Source organism: Triturus cristatus, chromosome 12, assembly GCF_964204655.1.
Source record: "Triturus cristatus chromosome 12, aTriCri1.1, whole genome shotgun sequence".
In the NCBI taxonomy this organism is placed as follows: domain Eukaryota; kingdom Metazoa; phylum Chordata; class Amphibia; order Caudata; family Salamandridae; genus Triturus; species Triturus cristatus.
In genome coordinates, this window is record NC_140595.1 from 756,584,346 (window position 1) to 756,610,696 (window position 26,351).

At 45.3% G+C, this 26,351-nt stretch overlaps 1 protein-coding gene across 1 annotated transcript in view; it reads left to right on the forward strand.

Moving 5' to 3' along the window:
- The first annotated feature begins 214 nt into the window (after positions 1-214).
- The window catches only part of SMPD2 (sphingomyelin phosphodiesterase 2), a 99,854-nt gene continuing 73,717 nt past the window's right edge, over positions 215-26,351 (forward strand). Inside the window, 4 exon segments of the mRNA XM_085637207.1 lie at positions 215-672; positions 23,806-23,874; positions 23,876-23,897; positions 24,815-24,904. Coding sequence (XP_085493333.1) covers positions 215-672; positions 23,806-23,874; positions 23,876-23,897; positions 24,815-24,904 — 639 coding nt within the window.

Here is a 26,351-nt window from a genome sequence, read left to right on the forward strand (position 1 = left end):
GCCATATGTCCTCCCGTGCAGAGTTTCTCAGGGATCCTCCCTGAGCCCATCTCTTTTTAATGTCTTTGTCTCTGAACTTACCCCTTAGATCCATGAATTTGGGTTTAGCCTGACGTCTTACGCCGACGATACCCAGATAGTAGTAGTTGCATACCGAAGTCAGGCCTCTCCCGCTCTACAGTTTCAGAACTGTATGAGAGACATAAATAGATGGATGGGAACACATTGTCTTAAACTCAACTCCGAAAAGACCGAGGACATAATCTTCAGTAACCTGCAACCCAGTTGGGACAACCTCTGGTGGAGGGTGGAGATGGGTGACCCACCAAAACCGGCGCAAAAGGCAAAAAATTTGGGAGTGTGGATTGACAACAAACTCGCCCTCTCACACCAGACAAATGCCATCATCTCTGCTTCCCACTTTCTCATAAAGAAAATAAAGAAGATCCTACCTTACATCCCTCCTGACACTAGAAAGATGGTGGTAACAACGCTAATCCAGTCAAAGCTGGATTATTGTAATGGGCTGTACCTGAGCATACGTAAGCAATATCTAAAAAAGCTTCAGACTGTTGAAAACACAGCTGCTCGGCTGTTGGTAAACATTCCTAAGTACAAATCAATTTCCAAAGAGATTCATAGTCTTCACTGGAATAGCACAAAGGATCAAATGTAAAGCCCTATGTTTAGCATACAAGGCACTGAGCCACACAGGACCTTCCTTTCTCAGAAATCTCTTTGTTAGACCTGGCAGCCCTAGGGTGGTCTTTCCCTGTGTTTTTGCCCATGCCTCATTTTTTCCACCCTCTTTTTAGTTGGCCTTAGGTCTCCGAGCGCCTTTCCATTGCTAATCCATGCTAAGGTGCAGGTGCTCTCTTCTCCCAACATGGCTGCCACCGGCCCCTGCTACTGCAGAGTGGTCTTTTTAGTAGCACCCTAATCGCCAGGAGCTGGCTGGGTCCCTACAACATTGTTGCCACACCAGCCGCCATGTTTCCCCATAGTTAGAGTAGGGAAGCTCCTGGAACCTTCTAGAACAAGGGCGGGTTCTGGTTTTGCCACCTTAGAGAGTGGTCACCTGACCTGGGCATACATTAGGGAAGGAGGGAAACTTTTTAGTCAGTTGGGGCGACGCTGACCTGGGGGAACCTACGCAGGAGACTTAGGGGGTAGGGCCTAGTCAGGGACCTATACCACTGGGAGTGACAGGGCTTAGGTGCTGCCTTCCAAGCTGTGTGAGGAATACTGGACTAGCCCACTGATCTGGCCCGGCGGGAGGGGAACCCAGGGACGACCTGCAGAGACTGACTAACCTGCCTTCAGTCACCAACTCAACCCCCCCCCCTCAAGAAACCTTCTACCAAGGGCGCAGGAACCAGCAAGCGCCGAGAAGACCCCATAATTTTCCTCAGGACTGCTGGGGGATCGACCAGGTATTAGCGCTGTGTCACCCCTGCGCTCCCTGACTCTACCTGGGGCCCCCTGAATTGATCTGCCACCAGCGTGTGTGGCCTGTCCTGCCTGGCCTGCCGTGCTATCCTGAGGCGCTGCGAGCCAACTCACCGCCGCAGTCCGGCGCTGCCGACATCTCCAGGGCCTCTTAGGGGTCCGGGGCCCCGGGATCGCCGTCGCAACTGGGGCCCCCCCCCCTGACGTGGACCTCGTGGCTGGTTGTCCCCTGCGACGGCCCTCAGTGAGGAGAGGGCCGCCGGAATCACGAGTAGGCCGCGCTGGGCCCTGAGGCCGTTGCCTGCATCACGTGACGGGGGCGGTCTTCTGGACTCCGCCCCCGCCGCTTGCCGAGTGGATCCTGAGGCCGCGCTGCTGCTGGCGGCTGCGGGCGCGCCTCGACTGTGGCACTTACAATCAGTCCCCGGGCCCCAGGAGCCATCGGAGGGCCTGGGACCGGGCCCTTGTTAGCGCGGGGCTCCCCCAGCTGCCCCCAGGCCCGCCGGAGGCCCCACGAAGCCCTGCTCGTCGCGGGCCCCGCCAGGAAGCCCCCCTCGCAGCCCGGACATTGCCGGGAAGCGCACACGGCTGGCTGGAGGGGCTCTGAGGAGAGCAAGCCCCGTGCCCTGCCTGAAACCGCCGCAAGGGCCCCGAGGAGGCTGAATGAACTGGTAACCCCCGGGGAGGAGGGCGGAAGGCCAGAGAGAGGCCCGGAGCTCGCCCCTCCCCCGGGGAAGGCTATCATTGGGCACTGTTGGCCCCCACATGCACCAGGACCGGGATATTGCTGGCCGAATGAAATACTGTTTGTCCCTGCCACCCAGGCTGCGGGAGAGGTGTATTCTTGCCTGACAGACAGTTAATTCTTACGTAAGGAAATGATGATCAATTGATGCAATGCCATGTTCACCCTTAATGAAACGCTGATCCTTGCTTCATGATCTGCTCATTCTTGCCTCAGGGGATATTGTTGCTAATGCTTAACAGTTGATTAGTTGCTATGTTTAGCGCTCTAGTGAAAATGCCATGTTTAGCGCTCTAATGAAAATGCCATGTTTAGCGCTCTAATGAAATGCCATGTTTAGCGCTCTAATGAAATGCCAGGTTTAATGCTCTAATGAAATGCCATGTTTAGCGCTCTAATGAAATGCCATGTTGAACGCTCTAAGGAAATGCCATGTTTATTTCTAATGAAATGCCATCTTTATTTCTTATGGAATGCTTTGATGAATACCGGGATTGTTGATTACCCTGACTCTGATCTAGATAAAAGCTATTTGATTTTTACTCAAACTCCCTGGTGTGGTGTCAGTCATTGCATGCGTTTCCTGTCTCAGTGGATATGTGTGCTGTATGGTCACTTTACACCTAAGCTTTCGGGTGCCTACCTGCTCGCGCCAAGCTACCCCCCTGGGGAGCTGGTGACCCCAGTTCCTACATTGGTGGCAGCGGTGCGATCAGGACCTGTGGCTATACAGCACCCTCCAGGGAGACGGTGGGCGCCGCAATTGGACGCCTATTGTGTATGCGAGCTGTATCAATTGATCCCCCCACTGTCTAAATTGAGTGTGCGGAGTCCGGTTTTAACCCGATACTGTTGCCTACGTCCTAGTGTCTTTCCCTTTGATATCTGGGTCCTCACCTGTCAAAATAGAGTTCCAGCTAGCCAACCTTGAAGAGTATACAGTGAGGCAACTGAGAGAATTCTGTCAGGAGACGGGGGTGCCTGGTGGGCGGTGAGCCAAAGGAGAGGAGCTCCGTGCAGCCTTGAGGGCATGGGTAGAGGCCCACTCAGAGGGGAGAGGGGAGAGGGGATGGGGGACAGGAGGGGCAGGGCACACCGCAGGAGGCGGGCGCACAGCAAGAGATAGACCTACTGCATATTGATGTTACTGAAAACTTGCTACCAGGGAGACGTTCCGGGGCAGGCAGTAGTGTAGGGTCTAGGAGGAGTGCGTCGACAGAAGAACATGAGGACAGGAGGGAGGAGAGGCAATTGAAGTAGGAGCTTGCCAAGCTGGGCCACGAAAAGTGATCTGGACGGCTGCTTGCCAAGAGGCATTCCAGACCCTGAAGCACGCGATGGGCACCGCTCCGGTGCTTGCAACACCTGACTTCACAAAGGAATTAATTGTGCAGACGGACGCCTCTGTGCAGGGCATAGGCGCTGTGCTCTCGCAACTGAACAATGACGGCCAAGACCAACCTGTGGCCTTTATCTCTAGAAGACTCCTCCCTCGGGAACAACAGTGGAGTACCATCGAGCGAGAAGCCTTCGCTGTGGTCTGGGCTCTGAAGAAGTTGAGGCCATACCTTTTTGGCTCTCACTTCCTGATTCAGACAGACCACCGACCCCTTCGCTGGCTCATGCAGATGAGAGGCGAAAATCCCAAGTTGCTAAGGTGGTCCATTTCCCTACAGGGGATGGACTTTCGGGTGGAACATCGGCCCAGAGTTGACCACGCCAATGCTGACGGTCTCTCCCGGTATTTCCGCCTTAGCGACGAGAACTCCCTAGAGGTTGGGTAGCTCTCCCCACTTTCGGCTGGGGGGGACGTGTGTTAAACCTGTCAGCCCTAGGGTGGTCTTTCCCTGTGTTTTTGCCCATGCCTCATTTTTTCCACCCTCTTTTTAGTTGGCCTTAGGTCTCCGAGCGCTTTCCCATTGCTAATCCATGCTAAGGTGCAGGTGCCCTCTTCTCCCAACTTGGCTGCCACAGGCCCCTGCTACTGCAGAGTGGTCTTTTTAGTAGCACCCTAGTCGCCAGGACCTGGCTGGGTCCCTACAACATTGTTGCCACACCAGCCGCCTTGTTTCCCCATAGGTAGAGTAGGGAAGCTCCTGGAACCTTCTAGAACAAGGGAGGGGTCTGGTTTTGCCACCTTAGAGAGTGGTCACCTGACCTGGGCATACATAAGGGAAGGAGGGAAACTTTTTAGTCAGTTGGGGCGACGCTGACCTGGGGGAACCTACGCAGGAGACTTAGGCGGTAGGGCCTAGTCAGGGACCTATACCACTGGGAGTGACAGGGCTTAGGTGCTGCCTTCCAAGCTGTGTGAGGAACACTGGACTACCCCACTGAACCAGCAAGCGCCGAGAAGACCCCGTAATTTTCCTCAGGGCTGCTGGGGGATCGACCAGGTATTAGCGCTGTGTCACCCCTGCGCTCCCTGACTCTACCTGGGGCCCCCTGAACTGATCTGCCACCAGCGTGTGTGGCCTGTCCTGCCTAACTTGCCCTGCTATCCTGAGGCGCTGCGAGCCAACTCACTGCCGCAGCCCGGCGCCGCCGACATCTCCAGGGCCTCTGAGGGGTCCTGGGCCCCGCGATCGCTGTCGCGACTGGGGCGCCCCCCCCCGACGTGGGCCTCGTGGCTGGTTGTCCGCTGCGACGGCCCTCGGTGAGGAGAGGGCCGCCGGAATCACGAGTAGGCCGCGCTGGTCCCTGAGGCCGTTGCCTGCATCACGTGACGGGGTGGTCTCCTGGACTCCGCCCCCGCTGCTTGCCGAGTGGATCCTGAGGCGGCGCCCCGCAGGCCGCGCTGCTGCTGGCGGCTGTGGGCGTGCCTCGACAGTGGCCCTTACAATCGGTCCCCGGGCCCCAGGAGCCATCGGAGGGTCCGGGACCGGGCCCTTGTTAGCGCGGGGCTCCCCCGGCCGCCCCCAGGCCCACCGGAGGCCCCACGAAGCCCTGCTCGTCGCGGGCCCCGCCAGGAAGCCCCCCTCGCAGCCGGGACATCGCCGGGAAGCGCACACGGCTGGCGGGAGGGGCTCCGAGGAGAGTGAGCACCCCGCCCTGCCTGAAACTGCCGCAATGGAATGTAATTTTATATGCATCTTTTATGGTTCTAAATGAATCGAAATAAAGAATTTTTTTATTTGATATGGGGCGGGGCCCAAGGACAGCTGTGAGATAAGGTGCAGAGGAGAGGGATAGTAGAAAAGTGGATAATCGGCCCTGGCCTGTTGGGATTTGAGAGTTTGCACTGAGGTCGAGACATTGCTCTTACTTTCAAATAACTCCCCACATGCTCTGTATACACACAAAATTGATCCGTTGTATCATGGTGACTATTTGCAAGTAGATATGATGTAATCTAGGGCTTGTGGGCTACTACAAGAAGCGACAAATTGGGCCCGCAGTGGCCCACCCAAATGCTCACTTGGCCCACCCAAATAATAATTCCTGGAGCCGGGCATGCCCCCATCTCTCATGCACGGGAGCACAGTTCCTGCCCAGTTTCACCTTAGAATTTGCACTTCACATCGCACGGGTTTTAGCTTCGATACATTTTTTTGGGGGGGGGGAGTATTTAAGGTAGATGTATTGTTCTCCGGAAAGCCCTTTTTCATCTCTGCAAAACGGAGAGAAATTCCAAAAACGTTTAAATGCTCTCGTGTTTGTCCTGTGCATGAACAGACGAAAAAGCAGCGAACATGAAAATGATGCCTGGAATTAGTCTGTCCACAGTGTCACTATAATAAATGCCTGAAATAAATGTGGACTACCCTGCCAAGGGAATAAAGTCATTTTTGGATTAATGTATCGAATCTTTTTGCAAATAAAGGTAATAAACGAGGGAAGGTGCATTAAAGAGTTATTCATCAAAATAAAAAACATTCGGGAAAGCTTTGTCTCCCATTGTTTTCAACACCATCAACTCTCTTGGATTACCTCTCGACAGATTAGTTCCAGAGATTCTCGTACATGTTTCTTTTCATTCCTCGTCCGTGTAGAGTAGTTTTGAAAGACATGAGCTCTAAGTTTAAAATGGACACTGTTGGGATTTCAGCCTGGCTGGCAAGATGCCCACGTTTTCTACATTTAGTTAAGGTGCAGGTAACTGTTTACCAGACCACATCTGTATCCTATTTGGGGAGTCTTCTGTGCTACTGGAATTCACTTAAAACAGCAGCTTGGCTTCGGAGTCTTAGTCTGTAATCACTTGTGTGGAAATTCCTAGGAAAGTAGGACATATTTGCCTTTGGGGGACATGATGAAGAATTCTCCCCAAAGACGATGCCACGAAGCCACTTTGAAAGGGGCAGATGGGGCACCCTTTACCCGTCACATGTTCTGTAGGTGTGTTATAATTGGTTTGTGTAAGCTATAAAATTTTGTCCAAATCCCAGATGTGGTAGGAAGATAAACAAAAGTTTACCAGATATACTGACAAAGGCCTTCTCAGGGGCTATTAACATGAGCACTAGTGGCGACTGCAGTGATTAGCCATTGCCGTGGTGTTGTATACTCTCCTAATTCTGGGCCCGATTCACAGAACTAACTTAAGACAAAATCCTAAACTTACTACCATTTTCGTATTCACAGAAGGCACTTACTCATTTTGGTATTCACAGAAGACACTTACTCACTTCGGTATTCACAGAAGTTAGGAGTCCTAACTTTAGGACTCCTAAATGCCTTCTGTGAATCGCGAAAGTCTTAAAATTAGGATTTTTCTCAGTTAGGAGTCCTAAAGTTAGGACTCCTAACTTTACTATTACTAAACTGAGAAAAATCATGATTTTAAGGCTTTCGGTATTCACAGAAGGCATTTAGGAGTCCTAAAGTTAGGAGTCCTAACTTCTGTGAATACCGAAAAGAGTAAGTGCCTTCTGTGAATACTAAAATGAGTAAGTTCCATTCTGTGAATACCAAAATGGTAGTAAGTTTAGGATTTTGTCTTAAGTTAGTTCTGTGAATCGGGCCCGCTGTGTCTAGCAGATCTATTAGGCATGAATCCACTTTCGTCTATACTTATGAGGACTGGTATTATTTTGATTTGTCTGTAAGCGAGAACTTTGGGCAGCAGTGTTTTGGTTTCACTATCAATAAGGAAATGGTTCACTAGGAGGTGCATTGGTCTGCAGGTTTCTCCAGCTTCTGGGTCGGTAATGTGTGCGTCTCTTCTAGGCTCATAGGGAGTTTCCCATATTTTTTTGCCATTGTAAGTAAGTCAGGGACGTGTTGTGTTAGAAGTGTTGAAAAGGCCTTGAAGAAATCAATTGGAAGGCCCATTGGGCCTGACATTTTGCAAAATGTCCACCCTTGTTTTATCTATGGCAAGGGCGCCTTGAGGTTATTGCATTGTTGCACAGTAAGACTCCAGGGGTGAGCCTTGTTGAGGTAATGAAGAACACCCACCCCAGTGAAAATGTTAATGTTAATGTTGTAGACTTGTAAAGCGCACAGCTACCCCAGCAACGGGGCGTCCCGGCGCTGTAGACTGCTGGGGAACCCGTCCTGGCTATCCCTGTGAGATGGTCCCTTTCTGGGTATCTCCAAGGTGAAACCAGGCATCCCCGGCGTCTCTGGGGGGCCGTTGTAGAGATGAGGCAAGCTTAATGCCCAGAGTCGCCGAGTGGGTTCCTGGTTAGAGTAGGTACCGAGGCGAGAATTATCGAGTCCGTTTTGACCCTGGTCCACGACCCTGCCGCGTCGGGAATTGAACCCTGGTCCCTGGCCGATTCTCTGCTTACGGGTCTGCCGCCTCTAACCAGTGAGCCACACCTCTCCAAGGGGGCAGTTAGTGTGCAGGGATTCATACTAGTGTGCAAAAGCATTGGTGCCATCTATAGCGAGCATGTAGGCATCACCTGCATGATCTCTAATACATGGTGTGTGACGATGTTCCTCTTCTGTCTGTCTCTGCCATTGGATTAAGTATGAATGAAGGAAAACAACCAATGTCGTAGAAATCTTTCTGGATCTCTTCCTTCACCACCCTTTGGTAAACCAACAAATGTGAAGTATGTTCGCAATGGACCCTCTGAGTCTTCTGCAAACTGAATGAACTCTTTGGAGGGTGTCATCAGCTGGATCATAATGGATAGGAGTTTTTAATTGCATTCTCCAGCTCTGAGAGGTGCCCTTCTGCTTCAGTGACCCTCTCAAACTGTTTTATAGGTCTTTTCTGTAAGAGTCACGTCCGCTCCCACAGTCTGGGCTTCAAGGGCTGTTTTGGAATTTTGTATAGTAGGCTTAGGCCTTTAGAAGTAGACAAATGATCTTGTCTCCATATGGTCCAAGGCTGTAAACATTGCTATATTTTCCTTGTTTCTGTGTTGGATTGGTCTTGTCTTTAGCCATGATTCTATTGGCAGATCTGATATTCATTTTCGTAGCTGGCAAAATTATTAGGTCTCAGTGTTCAGGCTTTGTGTTCTATCATCTGTCAGTCCTGGGAAAGGTAGATCTGTCCCTGGCGTCGTTATGGTCGGTTCGCCCACCCGATTGTCCTCTATCTGGTAAGGTGTGACCAGGGGGTTTGAGGAAGAAACATGGAAGAGGGGGCTACAGCTACATGTGTATAACTCTGGGGTACAAGGATGGGCCTTTGCTGGAGCAGAGTTTTCTGTTGAAAATCTATTGGGTTTTTAAGCTCCGGTTTGTCTATATGTCGAAAATTTAAAAAATATTAATTTGTAACGTTAATTATTTGTTTTGTGTGAACATTCTGATTAATCAACACGAACTAACAAGAGAAAACTACACGTGGGGATGCATTCATGTTGCTTAATAATAATGTGCATGTTTAATTAAATGGATGTTGCTAAGTGCTGTTTGTTTAAAGCACAAAACGCTTTTGAAATAATGTGTACTAATGCTTTACTGTGTTGCAAAGGCTAGATAATTACATACACATAAGGGTATTAGTGGGGTTAACACTGTTAATCACTATGCTGTGGTAACGTTGTTTTTGTCTCTTTTAATTAAGATGGTCTGTTTTGGCCTATCGTAAAAAGGCTGCCGTTTAAAGCCTGCGCTCGAGTGATCGAATTTTGATGAGAGGGCCTTGCTGAACATGGTCGAGAGTCATCTGACCACAGTCTTCGCCTGGTTTAAAAGTTTTCCGTGAGGACAGCAGCTCTGGGCGAGAGTCCAAGTGTCCTTGGAGGACAAGGGAGCCACAATGAACTTTGTGATTACAATGCTGGTTCTGAGGAAATGTGAACGTGAAAGAAACATTTGCAAAACTCGAGTTTCCTTCTTCCGTCTTTTTATTTTTGTGATTTTTCTGAGCGGAGATTTTTCCAAATGTAGCGATGCTACATCCTTTCCTGCTCGCTCTGCTCAGCGGTTCAGCGGATATTTAGAACATTTTATGTTTCTTTAATTTGCAAGATTTACTATAAGTATTGTTAGCCTAGAGAGGGTCTAAGGCCTCTTCTTCCCAAACCTGCGTTGGTGAGGATCGATGCTGTGAGGACGGCGACTTGGGAGACTTCTACTGAGAGACCTGTCCTGACCCATTTATGACATTTAGCTAGAATAGGTAATTATGAGAATAATGATTTACTTTGATTGAATTTCTTTGAACTAATTTTAGATAAAGTACCATTATTTTAAATACAGTGTTGGTGGTTATTTCTTGTCAATTATTGAGTACTCTATTTTGATTATTGTTGTTTAGATTGTTTAGATCATGACTCAGGACAGTATCAAACTGATCCTATTGGCCTCAGTGTAGATACAGGGTGTTTAGGAGTTTTCTCTCCACAGGTTCAGTGCTAATAGAGTAATTGAGTATATGTTAGTGAAATGGGCCCAAGTGTATGATGAGTGCATGTGCGTGTATCTGTGAAATTACTCTATCCGTGGAAGTAGGGAGAATTTGTATGCCCTGATCTGCACCAATTTCCTGGTAGCAGAATTTGATGGTTTTGATTATTGTCTTGATCTGATTAGATTGCTTGTACATTGGCTTTTTGATTATTGATTATTGATTGATGTTGGTATATGTACTAATACTATATGTTGGAGTCGTCGTATTGAGTTATATGTAGTGCTTCTGGAACTTGGGAGCTAGTAGCAGTTCCGTAGTAGGGCAGAGGGAAGTATATACTGCTCTCGGGAAAGACGGGATTGTTGGTCCTGTATGTATGCAGGAAAAACGTGTGACAATTGAAGTTGCGCGTCACATTGTCTGGGTTCGGAATCAGTGACATTGTTGTGTGTTACTAGTAGAAATATATTTCTGGTATAAAAGGAGTGCGTATGGTAGCGAAGGTTATCTGTGAAACTCTGGTCTTAAGTCCCAGGGATCCGTAAGGTTCACCGTTAAAGCTTATCGCGGGAGAAGTAATAGGTATTCTCTGAGCTTGTTTGAAGGACAGGGCAGAGGTAAGCTGCTTGGTTAACGTGTGTTATAATTCTGTAGCGGGACAGATTGTTCGCTGTTCTCGGGAAGGATTCTGTGTGTATGTATTACATTTTTCTTGTATGAATGTGCGTGAATGTATGAGCATTTAGTTGATTGTAAGACTCTTTGGAGTAGTCCTAGAGGAAACAGTTAATGAATGCATGATAGAAGGGCAGAGTAGAGGGATGTGCTACTGTGTCAACGAGAGTATTAATTCCGTACTGGAACAGAAGTGAGTGAAAGACGGGATTCTTGTGAAAATAGATTTTCTTTACTATTCTTTGGTTAGCGAAGCAGACAATGGAGATGTTTATATGTTGTAACTAATAGATTTTGTAGAATTTGACATGAAGTCTACTGAGAAGTTTTGTAAAGGAGGGGTAGACGAGTGACAGGAGACAAGAGTAGGAGCGACTGCAGCGACTGCTGACGTCAAACAGACCGCGCTCTGATTGGATATTGGATTAGAACAGTGTTCGCGCTGGGATTGGTGCGTTGGCGTGAGCCGCGCAAGGATTGGAAGGGGTACAGGGTGACGTAGACGCTCCAGGATTGGTGCGTTGGTGTGAGTCGCGCTGTTATTGGATGAAAAATCGTACTGTACAGTTGTATTACGGAAGGGATTAGAAAGTTTTGGTAAACGTTAAAATGTATTACCAAGAAGAGAAAAAGAAAAAATCATTGTTTGGAAAAATAAAACGATGGTTTGACAAGGATAAAGATGTTAAAACAAGAGAAGGTGAATTGTTACCTCCAACGAAAACGCCTGCATCCTTCATGGCTGCGAGATATGGGTATCATACCTGTATATGGTTGGAGAATTGGGTTAGGTATACTAAGGAAGATGGTGTCCTAGCATTCCCAGAACATGGTTCATTTAATCTGGCCGTGTTGAGAAATTTACGGGAAAAGATGTTGTGTCTTGACCCAAGACCAAGGCCGACACAGTTTGAGGCTTTAGTGGAATGGGAAGAGGAAGTACATGAGCGAGAAAAACAGAGGTCTGGAGGCAACTACAGATACATGTTTGGGAGGAAACATGATCGTGAAACTCATCATGATCGAATGAAGAGATGGCGAGATGCTAGCATGTCAGAGGGATTATATCCTATGAGAACAGTTGACCAGAGAGAAGAAAAGAAGGGTGCGGAAAGGGTTCCTGAGGCAGAAGTGAAAAGATATGGAGTTAATGAGTATGAGGATGAGGTCTTGAATGACATGATTTACAAGAGACCACCTCCATATAGACCAGAACCAGAAGAGAGCACACCAGTTGTTTCTCCGATAAGAGACACATTGCGTATCATTGAGACAGAAATTGTGACACCTGAGTTAAGAAGTGGTAATCCTTTCAGGGAGAGAGAGAATCGATGTGGTGACGAGAATACGAGAGAATTAGCCAGAACTACATCAGAGCTGACTGAAAAGATTAGAGAACTGACAAAGAATCTAGAAGCTGTTACGGTGCCTGTAACCATAGGTCCGGTTATGCCGATTTTTGATAAGCAGAGGACAGGTGAAAATGGTTTGGTGGTTCCATATGTTGGGAATAGGATAACAAGTTTGGCTGGTCCCTCAGGAGACTCAGGAAAAAGGACAGAAAATAGTGATCTGAGACAATCCAGACATGACACATGTAGTGAAGGATTAGAGGTACAGTCTAATTCGAGATTGGATGCTAGTGAAGCTAGTTGTTCAGGGATGCCAATTTTAGAACCACAGAAGAAAGTGGTTCCAGTGAGAAAAACTACTGAAATAACAGCTGAAGATTTGAATGATTGGATGAGAGTCCTTCAAAAGAGGGATAAAGATTCACAGGCAATTGATGTGGCCAGGTTACGTGTAGAATTAGAGGAGCTTGTTGCAGGAACAATTCCTACAGAAATTCTAAAAAACCATCATGATGGCGAACTATTATTTATGTGCAAAAACATCACCTGGAGAGCAAGAAATACACATGACAGGTTAAGAGCAGTAGCGAATGAGCAGGGAGTTGACATTGATAAGGTGAAAGCCTTGCAGAAGTCTTACAGGATGGATTTCATAGACAAAGATATTGAAAATCTGAATGGTGCTGGTAGAACAGGACAGATTAAGGAAATGGTGGCATTGTTGCGAAAATGGGGTGATGTAGAGAAGTGGAAGGATAGGTGGTACAAGAAAAGGGAAGAATCAGTGGACAGGACTTATTCAGCATTTCCTGTGAGAGAAAAAGAGAAAACAGTGGATGCTTATCCTATCAGAGAAATACCTGGAGGAGGATATGTAAATGTTCCATGGACCAGACAGGATATTTTATCATTTACGATTGATTTCCCTCGACTGAGAGAAAAGCCCGTCGAGTGGTATAGGCAGGTAGACAGGTTTGTGAAATTGTCAAAAGTGCTGTGGATTGACCTGAATAGTCTGTTTGATATAATTGTTCCAGCAGACTTGTGGGCTGAGTGTAAAATAGTTGTAAGTTGGCCTACTGAGGAATATCCAAGAGATCAGAGAACAGGAGCACCAGATCCAGAGATAATGAGGAAGTATGATCAGGTGATTGTATACCTGAAAAGTAAAGTACCTCCAAAAGAGACAGACTGGGTTAAGATAGATCGAACACATCAGGAAGCAAAAGAATCAGTTCATGCTTTTTACGAGAGGCTGATACTGGCTTTTAAACAATTCAGCGGGGATGAGCACCTGGGTGACAAAGATTTGAGTCATTTTGTATACAGATTTGTATATGGCCTGAGACCTGAGATTAGTGAGAGAATTCGTGAGCATACAGTGGACTGGCAGAGTAAGAAAATAGATGAGATTCTGAGACATGCAAAATACTTCAGTGATGAAATTGAAGCAAAACAAAGAAAGCTGAACGAAAAGGCAATGTAGGCACAAGTGAAAGTTGCGGAAAGACAAGAAGCACAGATGGTGGAACAGGCAAATAATGCAGGGAATAATGCAGGGAATAGGCCCAGATATGCAGGAAAAGGAAAGGGGAATCTTGAGGAAGCAAAAAAGAAGTTTCCTTGTCACAATTGTGGCCAACTGGGACATTGGAGATCTGAATGTACCAATCCACCATTAGCGAATAATGAGAGTAAAACCTTAAATCAACAGGTGCAGAACGAGGGGAATATTCAACAGCAGCAACAACAGAAGGTTGTGAGACAGCAGAGCCAAGAGCCAAAACCGCCCTTGCCGCAGAATAGAGGGTCACAAAAGTACAATCAGGATTCAGGATTCTACAATGATGAGCAGGTAAACAAACGAAGGCGTTCTAACCAGGTACAACAGTATTTGTTAAAGAATGAAGGGAGTGAGTCTGAAGGTGACTATTGACGGTGCCGAAGAGAGGAGGAAGAGTGCATACTTGGTGCAACTCTAGAAATAGACCAGGCAGGACCATTTGTAGATGGGAAAATAAATGAAGAAAGTGTTACTTTTTTAGTAGACACAGGTGCGACAAGATCAACTGTCAGGTCAGCAGATGTTAAAAATCTTCCTCTCTCGGATGAAGCAATCCAAGTAGTTGGTGTAGCAAATACACAAATCAAGACACGTCTTACCGAACCAGTAAGGGTAAGAATAGGGAAATTTTCAGACATGCACAGATTTATTGTCTGTGACACTAGTCCAGTGAACTTGTTAGGCTGGGACCTGCTATGTAAAATGAACTGTACAATTTTTTGTACGCCGGATGGAATAGCTTTTGAGACACCAGATGAGGATGTTTTGTACCGAATGACTCTAGGAAATAGAGAGAGTGAAATGGTTGTTGCATATGCTGTGTTTAATCCGGAGGATTTGCCTCAAGAGCTGAGAGACACAGTGAAAAGGACAGTTTGGGATTTTACCGGAGAGGATGTGGGATTGATGAATAATGTAGATCCTGTGAAAATTTCAGTGAAAGAGGGAATTACTTATCCTAACATTCCTAAATACAAAATGACACCAGAAATAATTGAAGGAATAACTCCTATAATTGAGAAAATGATTCAGCAGGAGTTTTGAGAGAACTACTGAGTAGCCCGTGTAACTCACCGATAATGGGGCTAAAGAAGCCTAATGGGAAGTTCAGGATTGTACAAGATTTGAGAAAAGTTAACAAAATTGTGGTGGCATGTTGTCCCATTGTGCCAAATCCGTCAGTGATTTTGTATCAGATTCCACATGATGCTGAGTGGTACACAGTGATTGATTTGTGTCATGCTTTCTTTTCAATTCCATTGCATCATGACAGCCAGCCGATTTTTGCATTTAGGTTTGGCCAGCGTATTTTAGCATGGTGTCGAATCCCACAGGGATATACAGAGAGTCCTTCGATATTCAAACAGTTATTGAAAAAATCATTGGAGAGTTTGATCATGCCTGAAAACTCAGTACTAGTGCAGTATATTGATGACCTACTTGTGGCATCAAAGACACGTGAAGCTTGTGAAGTAGATACCATAGCTTTACTGAATCATCTGGCAGATGGAGGGTTAAAAGTATCTCCAGCCAAATTGCAATTTTGCAAGAAAGAGGTGCATTATCTTGGACACAATATTGAAAAGGGTCTGAGAAAGGTGACTGATGACAGGATCAAAATTATCAGGGGAATGAAGGCCCCAAGGACCCAGAGGGAAGTGAGAATGTTCCTGGGGATGGTAGGTTATTGTCGTCAGTGGATTAGTAACTTCTCTCTGATAGCAAGACCACTGATTAAGCTGACAAAGAGTGAGGTAAAAGACCCATTGGAACTAGATGGAGAACAAATGGCAGCATTTGAAGAGCTGAAGAGCAGAATGTGTGAAGCACCTGCTTTGGGTATGCCAGACTATGAAAAAGAGTTTGAGTTGTACTGCAGTGAGAGAAATGGATGTGCACTTTCAGTGTTAATTCAGAAGCATGGACAGCTGAGGAGGCCTATTGCGTACTTCTCATCGACACTTGACCCTGTAGCTGTAGGTTTACCAGGTTGTGGCTGCAACATGCAGAAGTCTGGAACAGAGTGAGGGAATCATAATGGGATATCCTGTAAGGGTATTCGTACCTCATAATGTGGCAATTCTTTTGACAAGAAGCAGAACCCAGTATATGTCACATAGTCGGCTGACTAAATATGAGAAAGTCATTCTGGGCGCATCAAATGTGACTCTTGAGAGATGTGTGAATGTGAATCCAGCAACATTGTTACCAGATATTGAAAATGTGGGTGTGAAGACAGAAGATGATCAAAATTGTTTGGATGTGCTTGATTACTGTACAAAACCGAGACCAGACATAAGAGATCTTCCATTGCTTGAGAGTGATCATGTGTTGTTTGTGGATGGATCATGTCTGAGGAATGATGAAGGTGTGCTGAGTGCAGCATATGCAGTGTGCAAGGTTTCAGAAGTTATGGAAGCATCACCATTGAAAGGAGTGAAATCTGCTCAAGTTGCTGAATTGGTGGCATTGACAAAAGCTTGCAAAATTGGAGAGAATCTGAGAGTGACTGTGATGACTGATAGTCAGTATGGATTTGGAGTTGTGCATGATTTTGGCCAGCTTTGGCTACAGAGAGGTTTCTTGACGTCGAGTGGGACTCCAATAAAGAATGCTGAAGTGATTTGAAAATTACTTGAGGCGATACAGCTGCCTAAAGAATTAGCAGTTGTGAAATGTGCTGCTCCTGGACAAGGAGATGATTTTGTAACACTTGGAAACAGGTTTGCAAATGACATTGCACAGTATTGTGCGAAAAATAATCACTCGATTAATAGGGAACGAGAAGGGGAAATGTCTTTTTGTTCTGTGATGTTTACTAATGTCCTAGAGACGTGGGATGAGGTGAAACAGTTGCAGGATGAGACAGGAAAGGAAGAAAAGAAAGACTGGATCAAGGCAGGTTGTGCCCCTAGAGAAACAGACCATGTTTGGGTCTATAGAGATGGTAGACCAGTCATGCCTAACTCTATGTTGTCAACAATGGCAAGGATGTATCATGGCCAGGGACATTTGGGAAGGGATGCGATGATCAGGTCTTTTAAGCAGACTTGGTACAATGCAAAGTTCAGGACAATTGCAGAGAGCATCTGTCAGAGATGTTTGATTTGCCAACAATTTAACACTGGGAAAAAGACAGTGGTGAGTCTGGGAACGATAGGCAGAGAAGGTGGTCCTTTCACAAGAATGCAGATTGATTTCATTGAAATGCCCCAAGTGAACAGATTGAGGTATGTTCTAGTGGTAGTCTGCTTGTTCTCAAGATGGGTGGAGGCTTATCCGACTAGGAGAAATGATGGAGTAACGGTGGCAAAGTTACTGTTAAGGGAGTTGATTCCTAGGTACGGGTTTCCAGTAACGATTGAGTCTGATAGAGGTGGACACTTCTATAATGAGCTCATGAGTTTGATTTGTGAAGCATTGAGCATACAGCAGAAGCTACATTGTGCATACAGGCCAGAGGCTTCTGGTGTGGTGGAGCAGATGAACGGCACGATCAAGAACAGGATTGGTAAGATGTGTTTAGCCACTGGAATGAAATGGCCTGATGTCTTGCCTCTAGTGCTAATGACTATTAGATCTACTCCAGATAGAACTACTGGTTTGAGTCCACATGAGATTTTGATGGGACGTGCAATGCGTCATGCATTTGTACCTGTCAATAAGTTGATGACAATAACTGATGACATGATTTTGGATTACTGTAAAGGCCTGGCTGACACAGTTCATTCTGTGTTTCACCAGGTTGGAGAAGACGCTACCACACTTGAGAAGAAGCAAGCTCATGATCTGAGTCCAGGGAAATGGGTGAGGATTAAAGTACACAGAAGAAGAAATTGCTTGGTTCCAAGGTGGCGAAGGCCAAGACAAGTCATTCTGACTACGACAACTGCAGTGAAGTGTGCTGGTGTGAAAAACTGGTTACATGCAAGTCATACTCTGAGAGTTCCTGGTAAGGAGTATTTTGAAGAGTCAGATTCCAGTGATGATGAAGACACAGAACCAGTGAGGAAAAATCGAAGTTCAGAAAGAGAATCAGGGGAGGCTTCAAGAGAACCATTGAGAGTCTCAGAAGGGAGATCAGATTCTGTAAGAGAGCCTGAAGTTCCAAAAAGCAGTGGAGGAAAAAGAAGAGAAAAGAGCAATCCCACAGAGACTACTCCTGAATCAGAAGAGGAGATTGAAGAACCACTTCAGATTATACCTGAAGAAGCAGGGTCAGAAGAAGATAGAGAGGGACAGATTGCGGAAGACCCCCGAGGAGGTGTAGGGAACATTCTTGATAAGCTAGGTGAAGGGACAAGTAGACAGCAAGAAGATTGCGTGTCGGAGACCCGAGGAGGGACAGAAATAGGGAAGTCTCAAACAGTGGTGGAAAAGACTGTGGAGCGAAAGAAAACTGCTGAAGAACAAGAGGCATTTGAAACAGAATCGGATGAAAGTGAAAATGAGAAATCAGAGGGTCGAGTTCTGAGAAAGAGAACTTGGATTGGAGAAAGAAATAATAAAGAAACAAGACCAAAAAAGGTTATAAGAGGAGATCTTTGGCCTAACAACAGAATAAAGAGGCTGAGATACAGACTAATACGAGCAAATACCTCGAAAGCTGAACAAGTGAATGAGGTGTCGAGTCAGAATCCAGCAAAAGGTGAAAAGCGAAAAGAGTCGAAAGAACCAGAGGAGATCAAAAGGATAAGAAAACCTAACCAGAAGTATAGGTCGCCGGAATGGACGTACGTGGCACTGTCTGAAGGTGAAGAGGCAGAAAGTCAAGGAAATCCAGAGGAGACCGTACGAGAGGTGGTTGAGGAAGATACAGGTGAAATCCTGAAAGTTATCTTGACTGACATTGATGAAAAGTCGGATACTGAGGATATTGTTGGAGATTTAATACAATTTGATGTTGAAGAAGATGAAGTAAAGAGTGATGAGTATCCAAACTGAGTGAACAGAAGAAATCACTTGGAGAAAAGTGAAAAGAAGAAAGACTGAAAATTAGTTGTTTGAAATAATCCAGAGTTTTAGAAATTCCAGTAGTGGAGTAGTAGAGTAGTAGAGGCTAAGTCAAAAGACACGGTCAAAGTAGTAAAATGGCTAACATAGAGAATAACCAAAGTAGATGTGCCTTCTTAAAAAGATGGTGTAAAATGTGCTGCTGCTGTACTGGATTATTAATGCTACTATGGGGTGTATTAGCTTTATTAGTTACTTTTAGAGTTACAATAGGTACATTTGAGATACATACTGAGAATGTGACTAATGCAGAGAAGAGTTCACAAAAAGTAGTTCCAATTAGAATTAGTAATACTTACATACATAAAGATAGGTCAATTAATGATTTTTCTAGCAATGTTTTTTCAAAGTTGTTGTACGAATATGTGAAGACAATGGAAGTTAGGGATTGCTACGTATGTATGCAGTTACCTGCATCCGTTTCAGAGGGTGTTACTTATCACCATTTACCAGCTACGTATGGAATTTCTTGTAGTGTGTTAAGTAGTGTTTTTTATTTGTTAGGGAAAATAGATTATGAGATGTCTAACAAAGATAACATTTTTGGGCAATTGCCTATGAACAAAAAGCTGAATCCAGCTAAAGAAGCTAACATTTTTGGTGAGATTTTTATTGAAAAAGAAGAATTAACATTAGATTACATTTTTAAGAACAATTTAACTTGCAGTTTGAAAGAAGAGGAGAGGGCTTTCCTAAACATGGTGGAGGAAAGGAGAATGAGCATGCATGAAAAGGCAGGGAAATATAAAGTGAGTGAGACAATTTGGGACATTGAGATGGGAAAAGAATTGAGAAGTGGGGCTAGTCCAACTTTAGCTCTAGATGCACCACAGAAGGGTAAGCTGTGCATTACAAGAAGGAAATCCCAATATGATACATATTTTGTTGGGACTAGTGAGTGTCATGATACATACTTCATTGCAACAGGATGGGGATTCAAGGGAGGAGAAGATCCAGTTTTCCCAGGAGTGTATTATGTTTGTGGGAACAAGGCTTATTACAGGTTGCCTGACCATTGGTATGGCACGTGTTATGTGGGCCTGGTCTTTCCAAAGATCTTTCATATAGATAGAATAGAAGATGTAGAACATACTAATTTACTAACACGTTTTAAGAGAGAAACTTGGTCTGAAATTGTAGGTGATATTTTTGGAGCTTTAATTCCAGCAGTGGGAATTTCTTTGAATGCTTATGGAATTCGGAAACTGTCAACAGTGGTGGATCGCTTATCGACAAATACCGCTGGAGGGTTTCTTTTGGTGAATACGGAGATGATTGCCGTACGTGCCATGTCTATGCAAAATCGACTTGCCCTTGATATTCTATTGGCCAAGGAGGGTGGAGTCTGTGGAATGCTGAAAGTTCAACATTGTTGCACTTACATTCCAGACGAAAGCAAAGACCTGAAGGTCTATATCAAAAATATTACTGATTTGCATGAAGAATTAGTACCACTAGAAGCTGAAAGTATTTGGACCAAAATAGCTAATAAAATAGTTGCTGTTAAGAGTTTTATTGCAAAAATAGGTAGTACTATTATAGGTAAGATATTATTTCCTTTGACTTGTATAATTGTTGCTTTATTGATACTAAGATTGGTGTGTTTGTGTTGTAAAAACAGTGGAGGGAAAAAGAAATTAATCAAAAGAAATATTGAAAAGAGAAATAAAAGGTCAAAAAGAGAACCACAAGAAATAGAATTAGAAGAATTGAGGGAGAGTGTTTACTTGGAAACAAAGAGGGATGATGAAAGGGAGTCTGGTGTGTAGTGTTGTGTAAGGAGAAAAAGACATTTCCAATTTCTCCTAAAATGGGACTAAATTTTTACTAAATTTTTTTTTGGGGTTGTTTATTTGGTGATAATATCACCAAAGGGGGGATTGCTGGAGCAGAGTTTTCTGTTGAAAATCTATTGGGTTTTTAAGCTCCGGTTTGTCTATATGTCGAAAATTTAAAAAATATCAATTTGTAACGTTAATTATTTGTTTTGTGTGAACATTCTGATTAATCAACACGAACTAACAAGAGAAAACTACACGTGGGGATGCATTCATGTTGCTTAATAATAATGTGCATGTTTAATTAAATGGATGTTGCTAAGTGCTGTTTGTTTAAAGCACAAAACGCTTTTGAAATAACGTGTACTAATGCTTTACTGTGTTGCAAAGGCTAGATAATTACATACACATAAGGGTATTAGTGGGGTTAACACTGTTTAATCACTATGCTGTGGTAACGTTGTTTTTGTCTCTTTTAATTAAGATGGTCTGTTTTGGCCTATCGTAAAATGGCTGCCGTTTAAAGCCTGCGCTCGAGTGATCGAATTTTGATGAGAGGGCCTTGCTGAACATGGTCGAGAGTCATCTGACCACAGTCTTCGCCTGGTTTAAAAGTTTTCCGTGAGGACAGCAGCTCTGGGCGAGAGTCCAAGTATCCTTGGAGGACAAGGGAGCCACAATGAACTTTGTGATTACAATGCTGGTTCTGAGGAAATGTGAACGTGAAAGAAACATTTGCAAAACTCGAGTTTCCTTCTTCCGTCTTTTTATTTTTGTGATTTTTCTGAGCGGAGATTTTTCCAAATGTAGCGATGCTACATCCTTTCCTGCTCGCTCTGCTCAGCGGTTCAGCGGATATTTAGAACATTTTATGTTTCTTTAATTTGCAAGATTTACTATAAGTATTGTTAGCCTAGAGAGGGTCTAAGGCCACTTCTTCCCAAACCTGCGTTGGTGAGGATCGATGCTGTGAGGACGGCGACTTGGGAGACTTCTACTGAGAGACCTGTCCTGACCCATTTATGACATTTAGCTAGAATAGGTAATTATGAGAATAATGATTTACTTTGATTGAATTTCTTTGAACTAATTTTAGATAAAGTACCATTATTTTAAATACAGTGTTGGTTGTTATTTCTTGTCAATTATTGAGTACTCTATTTTGATTATTGTTGTTTAGATTGTTTAGATCATGACTCAGGACAGTATCAAACTGATCCTATTGGCCTCAGTGTAGATACAGGGTGTTTAGGAGTTTTCTCTCCACAGGTTCAGTGCTGATAGAGTAATTGAGCATATGTTAGTGAAATGGGCCCAAGTGTATGATGAGTGCATGTGCGTGTATCTGTGAAATTACTCTATCCGTGGAAGTAGGGAGAATTTGTATGCCCTGATCTGCACCACCTTCACCCACAATAATCTTTCAGCCTTTCTTCACGGGGTCGATCTCCAGTTTGCCAGGCCTGGGTTCACAGGGAGGCAAGCAGTCATGGACTGCCTCCAGGAGATGAGGAGTCTCTCCGAATCGCTCCTACACAGTGACCCAACTCTAAACAGGCACCCTACCAATCCCCCCCAAACCCCCTCCCCTCCCACAGGTAGGCCTCTTCTGAGGACGTGACCTGTCCAGCCCGTATCAGTCGAGATTTGTACCCCCGCATGGAGCGGTATCCCTCTGCTTCGCTTGGGCTGCTTGCCCAGCCTCTACGGCTTGAGCTCTGTGGTGGGGCAGCATGAGTGGGGGCCAAGAATCTCCTATGTTGTGGGGCTTGGTGAGGCTTCGCATATCAGCAGGTTTGTGGAAGACTTCCCCCACAGGATCAGCACTGTTCGACCAAGGTGCCCTGTAATTATTGTCTGGCCGATAACATCTACTACACAGGGGTGGGATGAGCCACCCCCACCACAGATGGATTGGTGTACTGTTCCCAGTCTGGTCACATTCCCTGCATACAGGCACTGTACAGCTGCGTCAGTCCTACCCGTGTGCTCACTTGGCTGATGCTCTCCCATGGCAGTCTTTGTGGGTGCAGGCCCTGTCCCCAGCAGCCGGACAGGCTTCCCCTCCTCCTCTATGGTTCCCAAGTGAGCCACACCGCACACTTCAGACACCAAGTATTTTAGGGCCTCGTCGTTGGCTGCCATCTTCGGAGCCCTGGTGGGGATCATCACGGGCCTCGCTGATGTCCCTCGCTTATTTGTTCGTTTGAAGAGGCTTACTGCCATTAAAGTCGCTCAGACAATGTGCCCCCACCCTCCGGGAGCTGAGCTCTTCATGCCCCATCCCTGCCCACCATATTGTCTTTCTAACACCTCTGCACTGTACTTGTCGCTGCATCCCAGGCACCAGTCTCGAGCAGAGTCCAAATGGTTAATGAGTCTAGAAACCAAGTCTTATCAGTAATACATAGTCTCTCAGCAACCGGGAGATAACCCTGCCTCACCCACGGGTGTCTCAACCGCGCCCCTCCCTTCCTACTGTCTCCTCGGGTATCCCTACCTCCTTCCTCCTTTATATTCCGCCGCACCCATAGGTGCTCTCAGAGACTGCTCTTATGAGACTGTTCTGTGGACTAGTGAGATTTTACCCATTTTCTGTGGATGTTCGTATTTGTGGAGACGTGTGTGGGTGATTGAAGATTCATGAGTAATCTGTGTCCGTGTGTCTGTGTGTGTGTGTGTGGATAGCAGAATATGTGCATGGGGGTTGTGCTCTGTATGTGGGAGGTTGCGTGTGCATTGAGAGCATTTGCATATGAGAGGGAATTCGATTTATGCTTTTTTGCATAAATACTTGTGGATTCTAAGAGTCTCGATGGTCTCTGGATTGAGGCCAGTGTTGCCACCATGATGGGCCTCCAGCAGACTGCCCGCCAGCGGAGAGGCAAGTGTGGACTATCAACACTTGTACGGTCCATGCCGCAGATGACCAGGACGCACCTCAACAAGGGCAACGGTGGGTTAGAATTGCTTGGCATATTGCAGTTTTCTTTCAGGACTTGAACAGATCTCCTGATATTTGAAATAAGTCCCTCAATAGCTTGTAATTAGTATGTTTTTCAGGCAATCTGTGTAACACTAGTGCCTTGACTCAAGTGTTTAATGGGTAACCTTGAGCTTCATCATGCTTACAAAACGGAAGGGTACTTGGTCCTTCAGGCTGTTTATGGGTGAAATGCCCCTAATACTTTTTTTGAAAGGAAACTGACCCTGTGATTGGCCCATGTGCGGTGACGACACTTATGTGTAGCAGCATGTGGCTCTTCCATTGGCTGCGATTGTCTTATAAGGAGCTTAATGGTTAGGTAGACATCTTTGTGTGCAGTGGTGTTTGCTGTGTGTTGGTGAATAGGTATATCTGTGTGTTGGCTGAAAGATATCCAGGCTGTGGTTACTTGGTGGCAGAGTTTTGTATTATGGCCTGATGTTTTGGGTGGTAGTAACCAAGTTGTTTTTCATTTCTCTAGCGGTGTAATCGGCAGTGATCTGTGTGTCTTCTCACGCTTTCCGATCTTGGACACGTTTCAGTACCGCTTCTCTCAACGGGTAACCTTACATGGTGAGTATGTAGCAAAGCTTAGGATGTGATATGCACTTAAAAACTTGGGTCCTCTACTCATGGAAAGTTCCAACTGGGCTCTGAAACAGAACATCGCTTCCAATGAAGTGTCTCCCATTTCTAGTTCATTTGATTTAGCTCTCTTTTCCACTTCCATTTCATTGGCTCTTTCCTCTGCTGCCTTCCCATCTCTCTTTGTCATGCACTGACTCCCATAGCTGTTCTCCCCATTCTCCTCTCTTGCCTTCGCTTCTTCTTCAACTCTTTCCTTATCTCTTTCTTCTAAAAATCAAAACTGGCCTCTCTATGCCACCCTTTTACTGTTCTTGCTTCTTTACCTCTGTAACTCCTTTCTCTTTCATTCTCTCTTGTTCTCTTCCTTGATATATCTTCCTCTGCATCCCGTTCACCATGGAAACCTTTCTGATTAATTGAAGGACTAAACCTTTAGCTATTCTACATTGTCCCCCACTTTCTGTACCTCTCTGTTTCACGTTTATTTTGTGTATCGCGTACACTTTAAAACATGGTTGCTTCTAAGCACTCGAGCATGGAATCAGCATACATAATAAAAGTAATTACATTTGATTGGCACTCAACTGTTCAGTTTTAGTTACATTGGCTTTGTCTATTTGTCTCAACATGACAGTCCTACATATGGACAGGCCAGGTTATATGGTCAGTTTAGATATGGATGGATTAATGGTGTTAGAAAGGTTTGTCTTAAGTGTTGCTCTGAATTGCATTATTGATTGGGCCTTGCTAGTACTTTGTTTTTCTTTCCTTTGTTGCTTTCTCCCCCTCCTTCTCTTGCTCTCATACCTTCACTACGATTCTTCCACTTGTGCCTTTCTTTTTCCTGGAGTTTCTGGTCACTCTATCTCACTGCCATCTCTTTTTCTCTTCCTGTACTGTAGATCCAACATGGCGACTGGTTCTGTGGTAAATCGGTTGGACTGGTCTCTCTAAGCATCAGTGGAGTTCTCTGCATTGTCTATATGACACATGTGAGTTACCTCAAGGCCTTGTTGAACAGAGAGAGCAAGGAGAGTGTCCAGGTGTGTAAACACAGACGGAGTCCATCCCAGGACACTAATTAGGGTCGCTGCCGTTTGTTAAAGCCAGATGCATGCAGGGCTACTTTGAGACAAAAAACATGTATACCCTTACAGAGCATTATAGGTTCTGTGTGGCTTCAACAAATATGTATTTGTACATGAACACAACATAGTTTATAAATGGTAGGCCGTCCCCCTGTCCTGAACAGATCACCCAAACCCAATCTGTTCTGATCAGCCAACCTGCGAACGGGTTAGAGAGACCAGGCGTGAGCTCAGTGAAAAATGCCCTTTCACAGGAGTCCTCATTAAACCTCTTATGTGTTCTTCCGAGAATGCATAACAGAGATGTCTTGTGCCTCTATGCTAATAGCCAAAGCAGAGCATGGAGCATCAGTTCCTGCTTCCTTTACCAAGATGGGACCCTCCTTTCACACAGTGATGTCAGGGTCTGGCACCGCTCCCTGCAGCCTTTGGTCAACAACCAAGTTACCAGCGTTGACGGTGACGCAGAAAAAGACCCATCAGATGACAGTCTGAGGAGGCGATTCTTGCTTTTACTCAGGGCAGATACGAATATTAACTCTTTTCTTTGCCCAGTGCACAGGTCACGCTGTTTCCCTTTTACCTCCCTAGAGCCATTCTTAAGCTATAGCTTGCACGCGCTGTCCTTATTCCATTGCGACCCAGCAGAATCATTTTGAATATAATGTACTTATATTTTCTATTCAACAGAGTGACATCTTCATTAAGATTTGAATTGAGCTGCTGCACATATAAGCCCTTTCTTTCCTGGAGACCCTCACATCAGCCTATTGAACTCTATGCTCTCCTTTTGTTAGAGGGCTCTGCATGACCTCTTTTAAAACATTTTTTTTTAATTTAAGTTTTAAATCCGAACTTGGAAAAACAAATATTGACATTACATCAAACAATGTTATAACCGTAGGGGCACAGTATTCATTAATGACGGTCAACCTTTGTATCGCATGCAGAAATCGCAGGAGCCATATGGCACACGATATACATCACAGGAAAGTCCAAGCTCAACCCTGCTACCAGAACATTAGTATAGGGCGCATAACGGTGTGGGTTCATTATCAAACTTCACGCTAAGATCACTGGCTTTTGAAAGTACAGGTAAATATGTTCCTGTAAGCTCATTGCTGCCACTACCATCCATACTCTCTATCCATGACAGTTCCTTCAATCCCCCCCTCCCCCGCAGAGAGTGAGTGAATGGGTTGCCCCACCACGCTGTATCATCTGGTGCCGCCTCATCTTTTTTTTTATTTTATTGAATTTTGCAATAAACATACATAATGGTCGTCTCATTCAGGACAGCTGCCGCCTCATCTTTATTGAGATCTTTATGTCGTTCCTCTGAGGCCGCCTT